Genomic DNA, 19,326 nt, shown 5'->3' with positions numbered 1-19,326 from the left:
AAAAAACAAAACAACACTGGCTGCAGTGAGTGATGGAGAACAGACTGGAAAGGACAGGAGTGGATGAGGAAACCATCACGGCTGTGGAGATGCATGTGGGCAGTGGCTGAGACAGGTGATGGGCAGGAGGGACAGAGGCCCTGGGGCATCCAGGAACTGTTCACGGGGGCACAATTTGCAGGACAGGGTGCTATTGGAGATGGAGTTCTGGGGGACAGCATGAGGGGATGGCTTCCACTGAGCAGAGGCACCAGGTGGCCGGGAGCAGAGTCAGCGCACAGAGCTGCAGGAGCTTTCACGCAGCACTGGCTGCATGCGCGCAGACTGTGGGTCCTCCGCCTATGCCACCCTGCGTCTCATTACATCCGGAGAGAATCCACCTTCTATATTCTGCTTATGGATGATTCTCTGCTTTTACTTCTACCCTATTTCTCAGGAAGCCTGCCCCACACTCTGCTGGAGCATTTTTTTCTTGGTCCTTTATGCCTTGGATCCCGTCTTGTCCCCCAGCCCCGTGGACAAGATGCTGTTGGCAAGATGCTGTTGGAATTCTATATCCTCCATGCGGGTTCCAGGAAGATTGCTCATGCGTTCCAGCCACTGCCGGTGCCGCCGCCGCCGCCGCCTCCTCCTCCTCCTCCTCCTCCTCCTCTTCCTCCTCCTCCTCCTCTTCCTCATCCTCCTCCTCCTCCTCTTCCTCCTCCTCCTCCTCCTCTTCCTCCTCCTCCTCTTCCTCCTCCTCCTCCTCTTCCTCCTCCTGAAGTGATAGGTCTCATAGTCACAGGGGCTGAAGCTGCACCCTCTGTCTGGCAGGTAGTTATTTATAGTGTCTACAGTTCACACCGTGGTTAAACACGCGATGCATAAATGGAGAGAGAGCATCTCACGTTGGGATCATCTGCAGCCCTGTGAGATTCGTGTTTGTAATGTAGGATGGGGTCATCGGCGTGGTGCTTCTCTATGTCAGCACCTTATGATGATAAGTATGTCGTTGATTAGGTTTTCAGAGCTCCTGAATGGGAAACTCTTAGGTTGTGGCTCAAAGCAAGCTTGGTTATCAAGGAGGCCTTTGGGATATGTTAGATTAGTGTTAAGATCTGAATAAAATAAGGATTCAGGCATTCTAAACTTTGAAATTAATAGCTCTGATTTTTGACAAGAATGTATCTAGCAGGCCAAATCTGAGGTTTCCGAGGTATGCCTGCTGTTAGTCGTGTATTTGAGGCATTAGCGTGTTGATTTTTTTTTTAACCTCCCTGTGCTTTAGTTTGCTGACTTATACAGCAGGGATAACAGTAATAATCATTTCTGATCTATAGTTTCACTTTCTATGGTTTGAGTTTCCAATCAACCACAGTCTGTAGGTATTAATGGAAAGTTCCAGAAATCAGTGTAAGTTTTAAAATGCTGTTTTTTGAGCAGTGTAATAAAAATCCTGTGTAGCTCTGGCCTGTGAGAATGCGAAGCATCCCTGTGTTTCACTGTGTCCCACTGTATGTACTACCTGCCCAGTGGCAGCTGAGAGAGAAAGATGACCTTCACGTACCTTTTATTACAGTCTACTATTAAAACAGTTTGGTTTTATTATCGGTTATTGTTATAAAGCTTTTACTATGCTTAATTTAAAAGCTAAGCTTTATCAGAAGTATGTATGTATAGGGAGAAACATAGACTCTGTAGGGTTCAGTATTGTCCAAGGATTCAGGCACCTCGTCGAGGCCTCGGGGCACACCCCCAGTGGATAAGGGAGGACAGCTGTGGTCCTATCAGAGTGTCATTGTGAGACTTCCTGGGTCTCATAAAATGAGAAGTGTTTAGAGGAGGAAACACTCAAAGTAGCAGCCTAAAAAAAATAGACAAGGTGCTAGCTACCCTTCGGAAGGGTGAGGAATGGGAGTTCTCATTGAGCAAGTTCTTGAAATAATTGTAGTTAAAGAAATTTTTTAACTTTATGGCCTTAGGGAAAATTTAAACTCAATTCAATTATAATGTATTCTTTAAAAATTTTGTACATCATGATATCATAGGGTTTTTTAAATGCCTTTAAAAGAACTACCAAAAAAAAAAAGGAGAATAATCCTGAGGAATTAGAAATTTTAGTTTTTTATGGGTAATAACATAAGATTCTATTGAGTAACAAGGTGATGGTTTTGTCTGTGGGTTTTTTTTTTTAAAGAACTAACTTATTTTTCAAGTGGGTCTTAAAATTTAAGCCCCAATTAATTGCATGTAGCTTTCTGATCCAAGACTGACCTTAAGCACTAACTCAAAGAACATTTGATTTTATTTTCCCGTGGCAGTTCAATAACATTAGACCTGTTGTCTTCATTTGTCCCTTTTCTTTAATCTCCAGTATCCTGCATATTTCTATTGTCCCCCTGATTACATGCTTTTGTGAGACAATTACCAACTGTGTGATTGCAGAAGGAATTACAAAACATACCACGAGCTCCCTGTAGGTGATTCTTGCCGATTTATTAGAACTGCTTAATAGTCTAGAAGTTCATATAGATTGCTTTTTACTATTTCAAATGCAGGGTCGGCGAGAGAGAAAGCATGTGTGCTAACCTAGAGTTGCCCTTGTGTTGCGCCCGAGCAGGGAATCTGATAAGAGTGATTTCTTTTCCTTAAGACCAATTAAGCCTTTACATTTGAAAAAAGACTGAGAAATTAAAGCCTGGTTTATAATCTGTACACAATACAGATAGTGGCACTTCTCTGAATTATCACTATGATTCTGGCAAGCAAATAGAAGAAACTACTTGAAATTCCTGCTCTGTTAGATGCTGTAGCAGATTTGAATGGTGTTGACCATAATTCTCCATCTGTCTGCCTTAATTAGTTTTTTGTATGGTGCATTTAATTGGGTTGCAGTCATTCCTTGCAGAGTGCTAATCTGTTTGTAGGCGGTGTTCCTCTTGCCACACAGCTCACTCTTCCTTGTCTCGCTCAAAATGGCAGCCTTCCTGAAAAATCAAATGTGTTTTGAGGCTATTCTCTCAGTTCCCAGGACTAAATCCCATAGTCATACCAGGTGCTTGAATAGCAGATCTGGGTCTGCCTCCTGATTGGAATAGGGTCAGCAGATCACTGTGCAGTGCACCATAGACATTTAGATGTTCAAGGAGCATGAATGAACAGTGGTTGGCTGTGCGTCCACTCTTGGTGTTTGTGGATCGTAGGAAGAAACTGCTCAAGGCAGTGATGCTACTTCAGGCCACGCAGCCGATCAGCTCACAGTCTTGTCATCTTTCAGTTACTGGTACATGTGTCCTAACTTTGGTGGCGTTTCACAGGTTTCCTGGCAAAAGATTGTTTGGTTATTATTGAGAAAAATATTTGGATATTAAGAAATTTTAATTTCAATGGCTTCTGAAGATGTCAGAACTCCATTTGAAGTTAGGACTGTGTCCAGAAGCCTGTTACATGGTGTAGTTAGCAGTGATGGTCCCATCCCTGTGGCGCCGCAGAACTCTCCTATTGTTCCCCTGGGCATTCACACGAGAGGATAGGTACCTAGGGCTAGCACGAAGTCTTTTCAGACAAAGGAGCCGTGATTTAGACTTGCTTGGCACAGACCCTAACACTAGTGCTTAGTAGCTTGGGAATGCAGTTGTGACCTCTCCCCCTTCCCCGTGAAGTCAGCCTTCGAGGGTTTAGCTCTTTCTACTCGAGTAGTAAAAATGCTAATAGACATTTAAAGCCCAACCAGAAGTCATCAGTCAGGAGATTCTTGTCGAGTGCCCACCACCGTGTGCTGGGTATCGTGGGATCTCCTGAAGATGCTATTTGGAAGGTCTTATGAGATATCCAAACATAAATATTTTGGCTGATTTAAATGGAAATAAACGCCAACTATAGAATCATATCGATGGTGATGAGGGTTACAAAACAGTTCTGTATTTTTGGTCAAGCTACTCTACAGAAAAGGCAAATTACACTTGTCTTGATCAACAAGTGCAAGTCTATGTCAGCTGCAGTCATCTAGTTGATATATGTCTCAGCAGTTTTTACTTATTTTTATAGCAAAATAATTCAAAGGTTAGATAATAGAAACTTGTAATTATATGTAATGGCTTAATTTCAATTGTTACCAGATGTATTTTTTAACACGGAGAATTTTAAAAGATGAAAAGGTTTCCTTAAATGTTTTCTTTCTGTCTGATTCCCAAACAAAAGATGGCACTTTAAAAATAGATTTTACCTCTTTGCTGCTCTTTTTTTGATTATGGATGTCTTCCAACAAGAAAAACCATCTCTTTGATCTTATTCAAGTAGGCTGATTTCTTTGACGTAGGATGTACTGTGATTCACAAAAACCTCTTTGAGGGAAAGATGAATGATTATTTGGGCAAGGTACAAATTTGCATTCTTAAAAGACCTGGAGATATCCAAGTTTATTCTTATGTTGATACATGATAAAATCTACTTTAACAAAGGTAAGACATAATTGAATGCTATGCTACAAATTTGATATTAATCATTATACCTTATTTTCTTCTGATCAGATCTTTTAAGAAAATAATTTTTTAAAAAGTGTTGTCACCTGGGAACTGTCAACTCTAGTAAATTAATGGTGTTCTTCAACTGTCTGAAAATGACTGATTAATTACACAGGGCAATCTACATCGCAAAAATAGGAATTAAGCTATTTTCTTGAAACGTAAGATGATTTGTGTGTGTTCTTTGAACAGCTGAGGAAGTCACAGACCTAAAGAGGCAAGCAGTAGAGGAGATGATGGATAGAATTAAAAAGGGGGTTCATCTCAGACCAGTCAATCAGACAGCCAGACCGAAGGCCAAGGTATGTAGTCCCCCCCCCCATACTTCCCTCTTAATGTAAAAATTTGAAGTGTGGTTAAAGCTACATCAGAACTGACTGTCCAGTTTGGGGAACAGGCTGATGTGTCATGAAAGCTTTGACTTTCACGGAGACATGTTTCAGGAGGACGTTGTGGACCCACGTGAACCTAAATCAGAATAAAAAGTAAGCCGTGTCCTCCAGAGGGACTTGGATATGACATGTCACAACTGTTCCTTCCTTCCTTTCCCTGGCTCTTCTGTGTAATTCTGCTGTGGGTCTGCTGTGTGCCAAGTACTGTTGTAGGCGTTGGGGGGTGGGGGTAGGGGTTATGGAGGGAAACAGAGGACACCCTGGCTGACCTGAGGCTTCAGAACAGAACTAAGACAGTGTGGGACTAATAGAACTAAAATGCTCTGTCCCTCTATCTGTAACTACATTTTATCAGCTGTGTGTGTATGTTGCGGGAGACAGAACCCCAGTGCATTCTACCTCCAAGCTACACCCCCAGGCCTATATTATTTTTATTTGGAAACAGGGTCTGGCTAAGAGCCAGGTTAAGTTGCTGAGGCTAGCCTCGAACCTGTGCTGCTTCTGTCCCAGCCTCCCAAGTACCAATGCCAGGTTAGCTGTCTCCTTAACCATACGCAGAAGATGCTCCAGGGCCCGTGAGATCCCCTGAGTGCACCCAGCACGCGGTCTGGCCCTGTACTCCTTCCCGCTGTGTGTGAACCTATCACATTTAAATAGGCCCAGTAATCACTTTTGACATTTTTCTTGAATATGTTCTTTTTTTTCTAATTAAGTTATAAACAGACTGAAGTTCTTTATTTTTCTTTTTCCTTTTTTTCTTCAGAACTGGGGATTGAACCCAGGGCCATTCTACCTTGAAGCTACACCTCTAGCCCTCTTTTATTTTATTTGGAAACAGGGTCTCACTAAATTGTGGAGGGCCTCACTAAGTATCTGAGGCTGGCTGTGAACCTGTGATTCTCCTGTCTCAGCTTCTCAAGTACTGGGATTATGAGCCTATGTCACCACGCCCAGCTCTTTTTTTTTCTTCTTTATTTCAACCAAACTTTATGGTTTCATCCTTCCTCCTCTCAAGGATGCTCCTCAGCTTCCTGAACACCTGCCATTGTCAAAGCCATGTGCATTTCCCCTCTCCACTGTGCCCCAAACAGAAGGAGAGCATGGGGGGGGGGGGCAGGCCGTGGGGACAGTGCACGGAAAGCATGCAGGGTGCCAACTGCAGGAGCAGAGGACAGCCAGCCGTGGAGAGTGGGTCAGTCCCTCCAGGGACAGGGAAGCAGTTCCTAAGCAAAGGGCAGAGGGACACCAGAAGGGAAGCTTTGTAGGATGACCAGCAGGACTGGCCAAGCACTGGGCTCTGATGAGTAGAGAGTGGTGAGCGCTGTAGCTGGAGTGAGGGCCTGGCACTACCACCAGCCTCCCCATGCCGTGTGTGTGTGTGTGTGTGTGCGTGTGTGTGTGTGTGTGTGTGTGAGGGCCTGGCACTACCACCAGCCTCCCCATGCCGTGTGTGTGTGTGTGTGTGTGTGTGAGGGCCTGGCACTACCACCAGCCTCCCCATGCCGTGTGTGTGTGTGTGTGTGTGTGTGTGTGTGTGTGTGTGTGTGTCTGGCACTACCACCAGCCTCCCCATGCCACCGTGTGTGTGTATGTGTGTATGTGTGTGTGTGTGTGTGTGAGGGCCTGGCACTACCACCAGCCTCCCCATGCCACCGTGTGTGTGTATGTGTGTATGTGTGTGTGTGTGTGTGTGAGGGCCTGGCACTACCACCAGCCTCCCCATGCCGTGTGTGTGTGTGTGTGTGTGTGTGTGTGTGTGTGTGTCTGGCACTACCACCAGCCTCCCCATGCCGTGTGTGTGTGTGTGTGTGTGTGTGTGTGTCTGGCACTACCACCAGCCTCCCCATGCCGTGTGTGTGTGTGTGTGTGTGTGTGTGTGTGTGTGTGCCTGGCACTACCACCAGCCTCCCCATGCCACCGTGTGTGTGTATGTGTGTATGTGTGTACACCCAGTAGCATTCTGCCTGAGCCCCACTCCAGCCCTATTTTACTTATTTTGAAACAGGGTCTCACTTAAGTTGTGGAGAACCTCACTACCCTGTGATCCTCCTGTCTGAGCTTTCCAAGTACTGGGAATACAGGCGGGGACCACCACGCCCAGCCCCTCCCCACCCTTTTTCCTGTACAAAATGGGGACAGCACCCACTCTCTCCGATTCACCAGCCCTTGTCAGGATCAAATGGAATAGAGTGTAAACACACTGTAAAATGCGGGTCTGCGCGCCGCCTTGAAAAGAATACATTTCTATGACTTTCATGTCACAACTATTATGGACAAAAAAATAAGCAAAACCAAACTATCCTAGGAGAAGAATGCAGTGTCATTAAAAAAAAAAGATAATTCCTTTGGAGAGGAAAATGTTGGCAACTTCTTAAACCGTGAGCTCCTCACGCCCCTTCACTTTCAGAAGGTCACCCCTGCCCTTTCTCTCTTCCTGCGATGCTTCCGACAGTCACGCGATGTTGAATGTCCACTCAGAGTCTGGATAGGGACTGAACAAGGAGCAGTGCATGACTAGGTGTCCACTGGTGATCACTAAGCTGTGTGGATCTGGTGTTGAGTGACCAGGTCAGTAACTTTCACAACAGTCGCTGCGTGCTGCGGCCAGGCTTCTCCCCAGTGCCATCAACACGCTCCCAAGCGTCAGCATGAGAGTATGTGGGCCAGGCCCCCCAGGGCCTCTGCCCTCAGGACGGCTCCAGTTGGCATGGCAGCACTTTTGAGTGGGGATTCAAAAGATAGAAGCAGTCAGGCATGGCGCATGCCTGCAGTCCCGGTACTAGGGAGGCTGAGGCAGGAGGGCGGCAAGTTTGAAGCCAGCCTCAGCAACTTGTAATGCCCTTTGCAACTTAGTGAGACCCTGTTTCAAAATAAAGAAAAGAAAATTGGGCTGAGGGTAGAGCTCAGAGGTAGAATGCCCCTAAGTACCCAGTACCACAAAATAAATAAATAAATAAGTAGATAAATAAACTAAAGAAGGGGTAGGATATAACCTGGAGGTAGAATGCCTCTGGGTTCCGTCCCCAGTGCAAATAAAAAAGAAGTTATAATCATCACATGAACAGGTTTCCTGCAGAAGTCAAGCCAGCCTTGAGAATACTAATTTACGTATAAGTTTCTGGGGGAGTGGTGCTGGGGATTTAACTCAGGAACATTCTTTCTCAGAGTTACACCCCCAGCCCATTTTAATTTGAAACAGTGTCTTACCAAGTTGCCCAAACTGGCCTGGAAACTGAGTCCCTCCCATCTCAGCCTCCCAAGTACTGGGATCACAGATGTGCGTCAACACATCCTGCTGCTTTTTTTTTTTTTTTCCTTTTCTTTCATTACTGGGGGTGGAACCCAGGGGGATTCTACCTCCAAGCTACACCCCCAGCCCTATATTTCATTCTTTATTTTGAAACAGGGTGTCACTGAGTTGCAAAGGGCCTCACCAAGTAGCTGAGTCTGGCTGCGAACCACCATCCTCCTGTCTCAGCCTCCCAAGTGCTGGGATTACAAGCGTGCGCCACCACACCCGCTAACCACATATTTTTAAAATTCCTTGGTGCCTCGCTTGGCATTGGCAGGGGTGAAGTTAGTTCTCAGCTGACACTGAGCACATGTGGGGCTCACAGGGAGCGTAGGCGATGAAGATGATGCCTTAGCCTAATTCTGTCCTCCGTTTTCATTTGTTCTAAATTGAAACGGACTCTTACTCTTATTATTTTTTGAGAGGAAAGGAAGGCCCCTGAGTTGCTGCTGACTGCCTCCCAGTGCTTGACAAGAGACCTGACCCTGTCTCCTGGGAAGCAGAGGCCCCAGCGGCTGCTGTCGCTGCGTCTTCCAGGTTCCTCTGCATCTTGGTTCTTTGTGGAAGGAAGCCATGCAGGGGAGATCAGAGGTCTCCCCAGCTGCTTTTCAGGAGAGCCTTTCCCGCAACACAGCATCTGGGTTAGGGGGAAAGGTTCTGGGTGGGGGAGGGATGAAGGCTCCCACATCAAGAGCTCCACATGTTCTACTCAAGAAAGCAACACATTCCAACCCCCCTCTTCTCTGGAATATAACCTCAACTCCTATTACACAGGCCCCATTCCCTAAATAAATTTCTGTTCCTGTATTCATGTATTTCTGTATTCCTTTCCATTTGAATTCTTTCTCTTGGAAGAAGCAATAACCAAGAAAGGAGTTACCATCCCGTAACATAGGGGCTTCCTGCCTGGTGACGCTTTGACTCACTTCTGTTTTTCTTTTTAATTGATACTTGAGAGTACTAACATGGCTGATGTGTTTTCACACTTTTAGACACAGACCTAATTAAAAAATATATATACAGCCTTATATTATCACCATCTAAGCTATCAACAGTTAGTCATATAAAAATCATTAGTAGCCATGCATATGCCTGTAATACCAGTACTTGGGAAGCTGAGATAGGAGGATTGAAGTTTTGAGGCCAGTTTACGCAAGTAAGTGAGACCCTTAGCAACTTAGGGAGATCCTGTCTCAAAATAAAATTTTTAAAAATTGGCATGGGAGTGTAGCTCAGAGGTAGAGCACCTCTGGGTTCAATCGCTGGTACCACCACCAAAAAAAAAAAAAAAAAAAAATCATGAATGATTTAAAACTGGATTACAAGTAATTTATTTTTCTTTTTAAAATTGTAGCCAGAATCTTCAAAAGGCTCCGAAAGTGCAGTGAATGAACTAAAAGGGATACTGGTAAGAATAGATCCTGGCTTATTGTTTGGTTGATGGAGAATATGTTTATAATCTGCTTCTTCATGAGTCATTGTTTACGGTATGTTTTATTTCTGTTTATAGTTGGCCTTATTTCTTTTGACAGTTTGATTGTGCTAACCATGAATCAAATATCACTTTGTGTTTCTGTCCTAGAAGAGTGGTTACACTTGCACCAAAGCCATTGTTTCCTGTTCTCGAAGCACTAATCCTGGCATTGTAGCCTGCAGGTCAAGGGTCTGGCCATACGTGAGGATCAGTATGTGCTTATGAATAACAGAACTGGAATAGATGGCTAGTGCTTGGCATGAATAGTGCTCTCAAACTTTGAGGCAGGAGAGTGGAATTCTTGACACCTTCATGTAAAGCTGAGCTCCCAACCAAATATGTTCCTCTTGGGGCCACAGTCTGCTTTTTCTCACAGAGACTAATAGAAGAGTCCCTTTCTCTCAAGCATTTTCTAAAGACAACTTAACAGCCGTTGGAGATTGTTTCCAGCGCCCATCTCCAGCCCTGTTTCTTTTCCCCAAGTGGGAGCTTTTGCCACGGGAGGAACCCCTGTCCACTGCCCTCTCCAGCATTGGCTGTCAAAGACAAATGCTCACGTAGGATGTGTTTCAGACACAGAGCTGTATTTTTCAGACCCTGTTCCAGCCCGATCCCAGTTATTACGCACAGTAAGTCAACAAACCCGGGGGCGGAGGTGCAGGACTAAGTACTCCTCTGCTTGTTGTTACTGTGCTAATTACGCTTTGCATGTCGACATCCACATAATGGTGGTAAACAAAATTATTTTCATCAATCATGTCTTCACACAGTGGACTTAACGCAGAGTGGCTTTTATTAGTTTCCTTCAGTTTTAAGTGAGTGGGATTAGCCCTGAAGAGAGGTGTATCACTGGCTAACAGTGGTGGTCTACCTACGGAATGAAGGATTAGAACCCCTGAAAAAGGATGTAGTTATTATCTAATGGATTCTTTGAGCAGAAGACTTTGCTGTCCAGTGTTCTGGTAAGGAGCACTCCAAACTGACGGACCCTTTTGTAGTCTTTGCATTATGATGCAAATTAATGTTGATGAAGATGTCCCCCTGAGCATCCCAGGATGCTGGAGAGCTACTCTGATCCCCAGTGAGAGCATAAACTAGAGTTTGACTCTTTGAAAATTCAGTTTATTTTTTAAAAATGAGACATCTATATGAGGTACACACACGTGTGTGTGTGTGTGTGTGTGTGTGTGTGTGTGTGTGTGTGTGTGTTACTTGATTAGCCAGGATACTCCATTCCCTTGTCAGGATGGATGGTAGCCAGTTCACTGAATCACTTTTTGGTGCAGGGCTGTAAGGGGGGCCTGGGGGCCTCATGCTGTTCCACTGAGCTCTACTATTTACAAATATTGACAAATTATATACATCTTAATAATATCTTTTATTTTTTGCAGTACTAGGGATTGAACCCAGGGACATTCTACTGCTGCACTACATATACCGCCAGTCCATATTTTTAAAAAAAAAAATGGGGGGGGCAGTACTGGAGATGGAACCCAGGGACATTCTATCTCCAAGTTATACCCCCAGTCCTATTTTTTATTTATTTGTTTTTTTGAGACAAGCTCTCACTGCTTTGCAGAGGGCCTCACTAAATAGCTAAGCCTGTTTGTGAACTGCGATCCTCCTGTCTCAGCCTCCCAAATACTGGGATTACAAGCATGTGCCACCCAACCCAGCTCCCAATTTTTTATTCTTTGTTTTGAAAGAGGGTCTCACTAAGATGTGTAGGGCCTCACTAAGTAGCTGAGGCTGATGTGAACCTGCAATCTTCTTGTCTCAGCCTCCCAAGCACTGGGATTACAAGTGTGCCCCACCACACTCAGATTTAGTAATATCTTTCTTATTTGGAAATTACCTCCATCCTTCCTGCCCTAGATCTAATAGTCAATCTCTCTGCCTTATTTGGCATTAATGTTCTGTAGTTAATGGTTATTATTTGGGGATGTGTGTGTGTGTGTGTGTGTGTGTGTGTGTGTGTGTGTGGTACTGAGGATGGTATGCAGGGGCATTCTATCTCTGAGCTATACACCCAGCCCTGTTTATTTTTTATTTTGAAACAGAGATTCACTAAGTTGCAGAGGGCCTGACTAAGCTGCTGAGACTGGTTGCAAACCTGCCATCCTCATGACTCTGCCTCCCAAGTGCTGGGATTATTCTAAGTGTGTGCCACCACACCCTGCTGCATCAAGTTTTTTTTTTTTTTTTTTTTTTTCTTTTTTTGTGGGTCTGGGGATGGAACCCAGGGGCATCTCACCTCTGAGCTACACCCCCAGCCCTATTTTTTATTCTGTTTTTTGAAACAGGGTCTCACTAAGTTATGGAAGGCCTCACTAAGTAGCTGAGACTGCCTGTAAATTGCGATCCTCCTGTCTCAGCTTCCCGAATGCTGGGATTACAAGTGTGCATCACCACGCCTAGCCTTGCATCAAGTATTTTTTTTAAATGGAACTCATGATTGTCTTCCCTGCTTTTTTATTACTAAATGGAAACTCGCCTCAACTCCGATAGAGATTTTCTTTGAGAGATGATAGACCATTTGTAACTCCCCGTCACCCGGGGTCAGGAAAACACACACATTCTTTTGAGAGAGAGACAGGAATAAGTTCCCGGGCGCAGCCTGCTTTTTGATGTTTCTTGCATCATGCTATAAGGATCATTAAAGTTAATTCCCAGTAAAGCACATGGCACCAACTTCACAGTCATGGCACGTAGAAAGCAAATAGGAAGAAAACACACAAGCCTACACTTCTTTTGTTTGTTTGTTTTGTGTGAGTGTGTTACTGAGGACTGAACCTGGGGGCATTCCAAGTCACATCTCCAGCTCTATTTTATTTTGATTTGGAAAGGATCTCACTAGGTTGATGAGAGTCCCACTACTTGCTGAGGCTGTCCTCTAACCTGCAGTCCTCCTGTCTTAGCCGCCCGGGTCCTGGGATTATAGGCATGAGCTGCCGTGCCTGGCTAAGAGCCTACAGTTTCACACTCAAGTGGAGAGCAAGCTCCTGTCCCAGGGAAATGTGGCCTGTGGTCCAGGACTTAGACGTTGGGTCCACTGCCGAGACAGTCACCTTTAGAAACAGTCTCTGGTTTGGGGGAGGTGGACAGGCCTACTATTTTTTGAGTTATGCAATTTTTAACCTAATTTTAAAAGTCTTGGTGTTTACAGAACTCATTTTTTTCCAAGCCTACTTCCACTTAATTGTTAAAGTTATGTATTTTACAGATTAAAGTACATACAATTTCATTTCTCATAGTTACAAGGTGTTGAGGTTTAGGAAGGGAAACCTTTTAAAAGTCGCCCTAGTTATTTAAAAGCTACTCAAGTTGCTATGGTGATTTCTGAAGAATAAATCGATACAAATTAATCGAGAAGCCTTTTCTCAAGTTCATTCGGCTCTAAACCCGAACAGCCAGAGCAGCTATCAACAAATTCTCTAAGGGTCTTTTAACAATATTTTCATTTTTTCTAAGTATACCGGAATTGTTGACCAGTTAATTTTGCCACCTGACAATTAACCAGCCTGATGAACATTGAATGGAGATCAAGATTATTAACTGATTGTGGGGGTTTGAAGTGGAAAGAGTCCTGCCTTGAAAATGAGCAGTCTAAGTTGTGGGTCCAGGCCTATGGCTGACGGGGCCTCGCCCAGGTCCTGCTGATCGTTGAGTTTGAATCCTCTTTGTCAAGGGAAGGAATCGTGTGTACATGGTTTCTGAGTCAATTTCTAATTCTCATGTTCAGTGATTCTAATTCAGGAAACCACGATAATCTTAGGTACTTTATTAAGCTGAGCTCTTAATTATTTGAGAGTTGAGGAATTTGCCTTCAACAATTGCCTGTATACTTAAAGTTGACTTATATCTTAGCTAGATCAACTGCATCAGGCAGGACATGGAGAAAGAAGTTTGGGATTCAAGGGTTAGAACTGGAAAAATGGCTCCTTTCAGTACCACACGTAATAGGGGATGGCACGCTACAGTCAGGAATTTGGGGAAATGATACTGTTATCCACATGAAAACTGAGAAAACGCTATGAAAAGTAAATTCAGCAGTAAAAGATAATTCTACCCCTTTTCCTTGAATTAACTCCAGCCGCTGGGAAAAATCACACCGTGTCCTTGACATTCAAACAATGTAGTAGTTTCATAAGTTATTTCTATAGCAATGACTGCAAGTTTTTAAAATATCTGTGAAGAAATGGTTCAGACGGTAAGTTTTACAAATTTTAAATGCAAATTATATGCGTTTTTCTCGAGAATTCTTTGCGTGTGTATCTGAAGTGGCTGGGGTTCTGTGTCCTTCACTTTGCCAATGTCAATCATCTCTTACTGTATTTCTCTTCAACAAGGAGATAAGGCCTGCAGCTTTAAATACGTCAAATCATTGCATTTTTAAATTAAAGCCATTGTGGTATCACATATATTGTAATTTTCCTTTTAATATATTTTATGAAAATTTGCAATAAATGTGAAGCAAAGAAAGATATTCCATGATAGAGGGAGCCTCATCAGGCATACCATAGAGGTATAAAAAAAGAGGAAAAAAAGCCGTATGTATTTTAGACATGAGTTGGTTAGGCAACTGGAGACAAAATAATATGATCTTCTACATTTGTCAGTTTCTCTTTTCTGTAACTGCAAATAAGCAGGAAATAAAATAGCTTTTCCTAAACATAATAACCTGTCATGTGAGATTTGTAACCATCTGGTTTTACAAGGAACCTTTTCTTTTTTTTTTTTTTTCGGGCTAAAAAGAAGCATGAGTTTACCATATTTAGCCAGTAGAATCCTTCGAATCCTTCCTGAAGTTGGCAGTGGGGAGGGCACAGGAGCCGGGCAGGCACTTAGTGTGAGCAGCCGTGACCAAGGCTGGCCGTCCCTAGGTGGACCAAAGCCGCCTTATGGCTCTGCCATGACATCTAGCAAGTTCTACTAGATTTTGGGTTCTTTTGTCCTTTGATTGGGAGATTATGATTTTTCTACCTCTGCCCCAAGCCTGTGGCACAGCTGAGAAGGGCCATTTCAAAGAAATGGGTATTTCTTCTGAAAACCTTGTAACGTCAAAGAGCTAAATCCTTGCGTGTAATGGAGAAGTCCACCACCCACGTTCCGTGCAGACATTTTGCTAGAAGTGGAGATGCTGTGTAACTGCAGAGGGGCCAGGCAGGCAGCCTTTCTGGAGGTCTTTGCCATCCTGGAAGCAAGTGCCATTTTCAGCAGAAGCACAGCTCCATGGCCTCTCTTGTCTCCTTCCGTATCTTTGGGGCCCTGAGCAACACATTTGCTGTGTCTTTTGTTGGGATTATGAAATTGAACGCATCCCTGTGTGATGACAGCTTTCCTCTTGCGCATGGCAGTCAGGGTTGCCCAGCGCAGCCTTCTCTGAGCAGGCCACAGGAGAGCACCTCGTGCCTCCTTGGCAGCCACACTCTTGGCACCAGGTGTGCAGCGAGGATCACCCTCTCTCCGACGAATCAGCTATACATTTTAGTATCGCAAGGACTGGGGTTCGGTAGCTCATGGCTGCCATATCAAGACACCCTCCCGAGGTGAGTGGAACCCAGACATCCTCTTCCCACCGATCGACACCCATCAGACTCTTAACGGACGCGGGGCACAGCCTGCTCATCGAGAGGTGTTCTTGTTCTACTCTTCTGATACGAAGCCAGCTTCTGCGTCACCAGTGCCATCTTCTTAAATGATCCCGCACTCCGTGGTGGATCATGCGCACATTTAAAAAACATATGTGTATTTGCATATAAAAGTATATGCAAACGTGTTTTGTTTCCTAATTTCATTCAAATTCTGGTTAATGTTTTGTTGGTTTGCTTTTTGTGTTTTTTTGTGTATTGTATTAAGACATTAACCTTTTTGTTTTTGTTTTGTTTTTACTTTAGGGGACACTTAACAAATCCACTAGTTCCAGAAGCTTAAAATCCCTTGACCCCGAAAACAGTGAATCTGAGTTAGAAAGGATTTTGCGTCGCAGAAAGTTGACAGCAGAAGCAGACAGCAGTAGTAAGCTGCTTGACTTTTCATCCTCCTCTTCACCTCCAAGACCTCTTCCTTTAGTCCCTTTGTAACAGGAAATCATCTTTTGAAAACTATTATTAAGAATTTACTTTTAATACGAATGAGAAGTAGTGGATGGGCAAAAGTATTTATGGGCACCCCCTAAGAACTCTTCTGTGTTTTCACTAATTGGTGGCATGTTTACTCTTCTCATTAGTAGACACCCAGGCATTCGTAGGTCTGGTCTGTTTAATGTGTCAAGACATTCAGGGTGGCTTTGGCCAACTTGGCACATCAGGTGCCAGCTTTGAAGCCAGACTGCCTGAGTTCGAATCCCAGCTCTGCAGTTTACCTACTGCTTGTCCTCAGGCAAACTCCTCAGTCTTTCTGTGCCTGTGTTTCTTTATGTGTAGAGTGAAGATAATAAAAGCATGGCTTCATAGGATTATGATCAGGGTTAAGTAAGTCAGTACATGACACAAAAGTAAGCGCACGATAATTAGTAGGTTTAGTAGTAAAATCAATTAAAAATGAATTATGTAGATCGACCATCTTTACTCTTTTTTTGGGGGGGTCTAGGGGTGGAACCCAGTGGCATTGACCTCCCAGCTACACCCCCTGTTCTATTTTTTTATTCTTTATTTTGAAACAAGGCCTCTCTAAGTTACAGGTGCCTCACTAAGTAGCTGAGGCTGTCCGTGAACCGCGACCCTCCAGTCTCAGCCTTCCGAATGCTGGGATTACAAGCGTGCGCCACCATGCCTGGCTCCATCTTTACTCTTGATAGCCATTTAGCTCCTTGCCTGCCTGTGAACCAAGCAGAAGAGAAAATCTAGCTAGCTCATTGCAAACTACCAGTGCACCATCCAGACAACCAGGCTTGAGGTTCAAAATCTATTACAGAACTCACTTTATGTGTCTTCTGATGTATTTACCAGCTTGGCCACAAGAATTAGTAGAACTTTTATGAGGTTTTCCCCTTGTAGTCAGGTAGGGGACTGGCTTTGAAAAACTATTGCAAGGCAAAACCACTCAGCAGCCATAGCTGGTAGGCTGAATCGTGTGGCTCAATCAGGTTGATTCCAAAAAGTCTCTTGTTACTTTTAAATCCGCAAAACACTGAGCCATGCCGGCCAAATTTACTTTTTTTTTTTTTTTTGGGGGGGTTTTTTTTTTTTTTTTTTTTCAGTACCGGAGATGGAACTCAGGGGCATTCTACCTCTGAGCTACACCCTGAGCCCTATTTTTTATTCTTAATTTTTTGAAACAGGGTCTCACTGAGTTGCGAAGTCTCTCACTAAGTAGCTGAGGCTGGCCCGGAACTGCGATCCTCCTGTCTCCACCTCCGGAATGCTGGGATTACAAGCGTGCACCACCACGCCTGGCCGACCAAATTAAAAGCTAGAATATTTTCAGGATAAGATTTTGATGAAAAAGCTCTAGTTTCTACTTAGGGACTCACTCAAACAATTGAATAAACTGGTTCCTTTCTCAAATCCACATCCATAAGACAACAGCCAAGCTTTATTATAAAGAAATGAAATCTTTGTTATTTTTTCAAAAACAAAAATCAGCTGTTCAGCAATTTCTGCTGTTAACATCCTGCAAGGACTGTTTCCCCCACCCCCAGAATAACCACCTCTGGAAAGTTAGAAGGGTGCTGTGAGGCGTTTTGTCTTGAATTACTTTACGAGCACTGGTACAACCTCCCCGTGTCCTTCCTCATCGGGGGCTTCACACCTGAGTTATCCTTCCCTCATTTTACCCTTGGTGTTTCAAGACTTTGTAGATGACATTTTAATGTGCGGTCATTTGCATTTTGTGCTTTGCCACAGACGTTTTTGTTCCTAGAGAAACATTCCTACTATATTTGTGAATTGGTCAAACATATACAACACGATTTCAGAGGCTGAACCCAGGGGCTTTCTATCTCTGAGCTATACCCCCAGCCCTATTTTTTATTCTTTATTTTGAAACAGGGTCTCACTAAGTTGCAGAGGGCATCACTAAGCAGCTGAGGCTGCTTGAAAACCTAGATCCTCCTGTCTCAGCCTCCCATGTACTGGGATTGCAAGCGTGCACCACCACGTCCAGCTTCAGAGTTGGTTTTCAATGAAACAGATGAGGAATCCTTTTTATTTTAGTCACTACAGAAATAGAAATATTTCTTTTTTTTATTATTATTATTTTCTGGTGGTACTGGGGTTCCTGGAAGCCCTTCTACTTCTGGGCTACACTCCCAGACCTATTTTTACATTTTTATTTGGAAACAGGGTCTCCTAAGCCAGCGCGTGCGGCTGGCTTCGAACCTGCGCGATCCTCCTGTCTCTGCCTCCCAAGCGCGGGGATTACAAGCGTGCGCCACCACGCCCGGCTTGAAATAGAAATATTTCTAAGAGTGGAGAAAGGAGCATGGTTTAGAGGTGTGGTGAGGTTCTTTTATATTTATTCATTTATTTTGTGGTACTGGGATTGAACCCAGGATCATTCTACCTACAAGCTATACCCCTAGCTGTATTTTTTATTTATTTATTTTTGTTTGGAAACATGATCTCATTAAGTTTCTGAGGGCTTCACTAAGTTGCTGAGGCTGGCTTTGAGCCCGCAACCCTCCTGTCTCAGCCTCTCAAGTACCGGGATTATAGGTATGTGCCACCACGTCCACCTGAGGAACTTTCATTATATTTTATTATGTTCTGTCAATGCATACATATTCAATGAGTCATTTGAGGAAGTTAGAATTAAAAATATGAATTCCTGCCGGGCGTGGTGGCGCACGCTTGTAATCCCCGCGCTTGGGAGGCGGAAACAGGAGGATGGCACAGGTTCGAAGCCAGCCATGCTGGCTTTATGAGACCCTGTTTCCAAATAAAAATATAAAAAAAATAGGTCTGGGAGTGTAGCCCTAAGGTAGAAGGGCTTTCAGGAACCCCAGTACCACCAAAAAAAAAAATTTATATATATATATATAAATATATATATATTCCATAGAACCACTAACACATGAATAGAGAAGTAAGGACGGTGCTTGGTGAGGTAAGGAAGAAATACACTGAGGAACGACTTGTAATCAAGCAGACATTTTCTTTGAGTTTCCTAATAGCCAAAGAAAAAGGAAAAAAATAAACAAGCCCATCGTCTACAAAAGAAATCATACCTTTTTTTTCTTTCTGGTGGCACAGGGATGTTTCTAAGCATCAAACTAGAAGAGGCACTTACCATGTGACTCTTTGTAAAGGTCATAGACGGCAAAGTGGGGATTCCAGGAGTGAGAACAGGGAGGTAGCCGCAGCCTGAAAGCCGGCATGGTGGAGTGAATGGAGAGAAAGGCCCGGGTATCATGCCTCGGGCACTTGAATGTGACAGACACTGTTTGCTTATGCACACAGAATCTTAGGGGAGAGTAGACAGGAGGATAAAGGATGCATCCTAAGGGAGGCAGCCTGGGCTTCGCAGCCTCAGATCCCAACTCCATGGGTGTCTCTCCACGCGCAGGGATGCACCATTTTTCCTTAGTTTTCTCTTCTAGTCCCAGCTGATGCTCCCTTGCTTTCTCTCACCTTGGGGCCTGCCAGGCTGACAACTTAGAGCACGGCAAGTGCCTCTCAGGAAACATGGGGTGGCTTAACGGGGCGTAGCAATCATCTCAAACAT

General features: G+C 44.0%; 1 protein-coding gene across 1 annotated transcript in view; it reads left to right on the top strand.

The window, feature by feature from the left end:
• SHTN1 (shootin 1) overlaps positions 1-19,326 on the top strand; it is a gene marked incomplete at both ends in the record, with an annotated part of 126,045 nt that overhangs the window by 88,377 nt on the left and 18,342 nt on the right. The window contains 3 exons of the mRNA XM_080694619.1: positions 4,695-4,804; positions 9,541-9,594; positions 15,558-15,678. Of these exons, the coding sequence (XP_080550745.1) occupies positions 4,695-4,804; positions 9,541-9,594; positions 15,558-15,678 (285 nt within the window). The remainder of the gene's footprint in view (positions 1-4,694; positions 4,805-9,540; positions 9,595-15,557; positions 15,679-19,326) is intronic.

Source organism: Muscardinus avellanarius (genome assembly GCF_963383645.1).
Source record: "Muscardinus avellanarius genome assembly, chromosome: 4".
NCBI lineage: Eukaryota > Metazoa > Chordata > Mammalia > Rodentia > Gliridae > Muscardinus > Muscardinus avellanarius.
The sequence above is the reverse complement of the archived record's forward strand: the minus strand, read 5'-3'. Positions and strand labels throughout refer to the sequence as shown.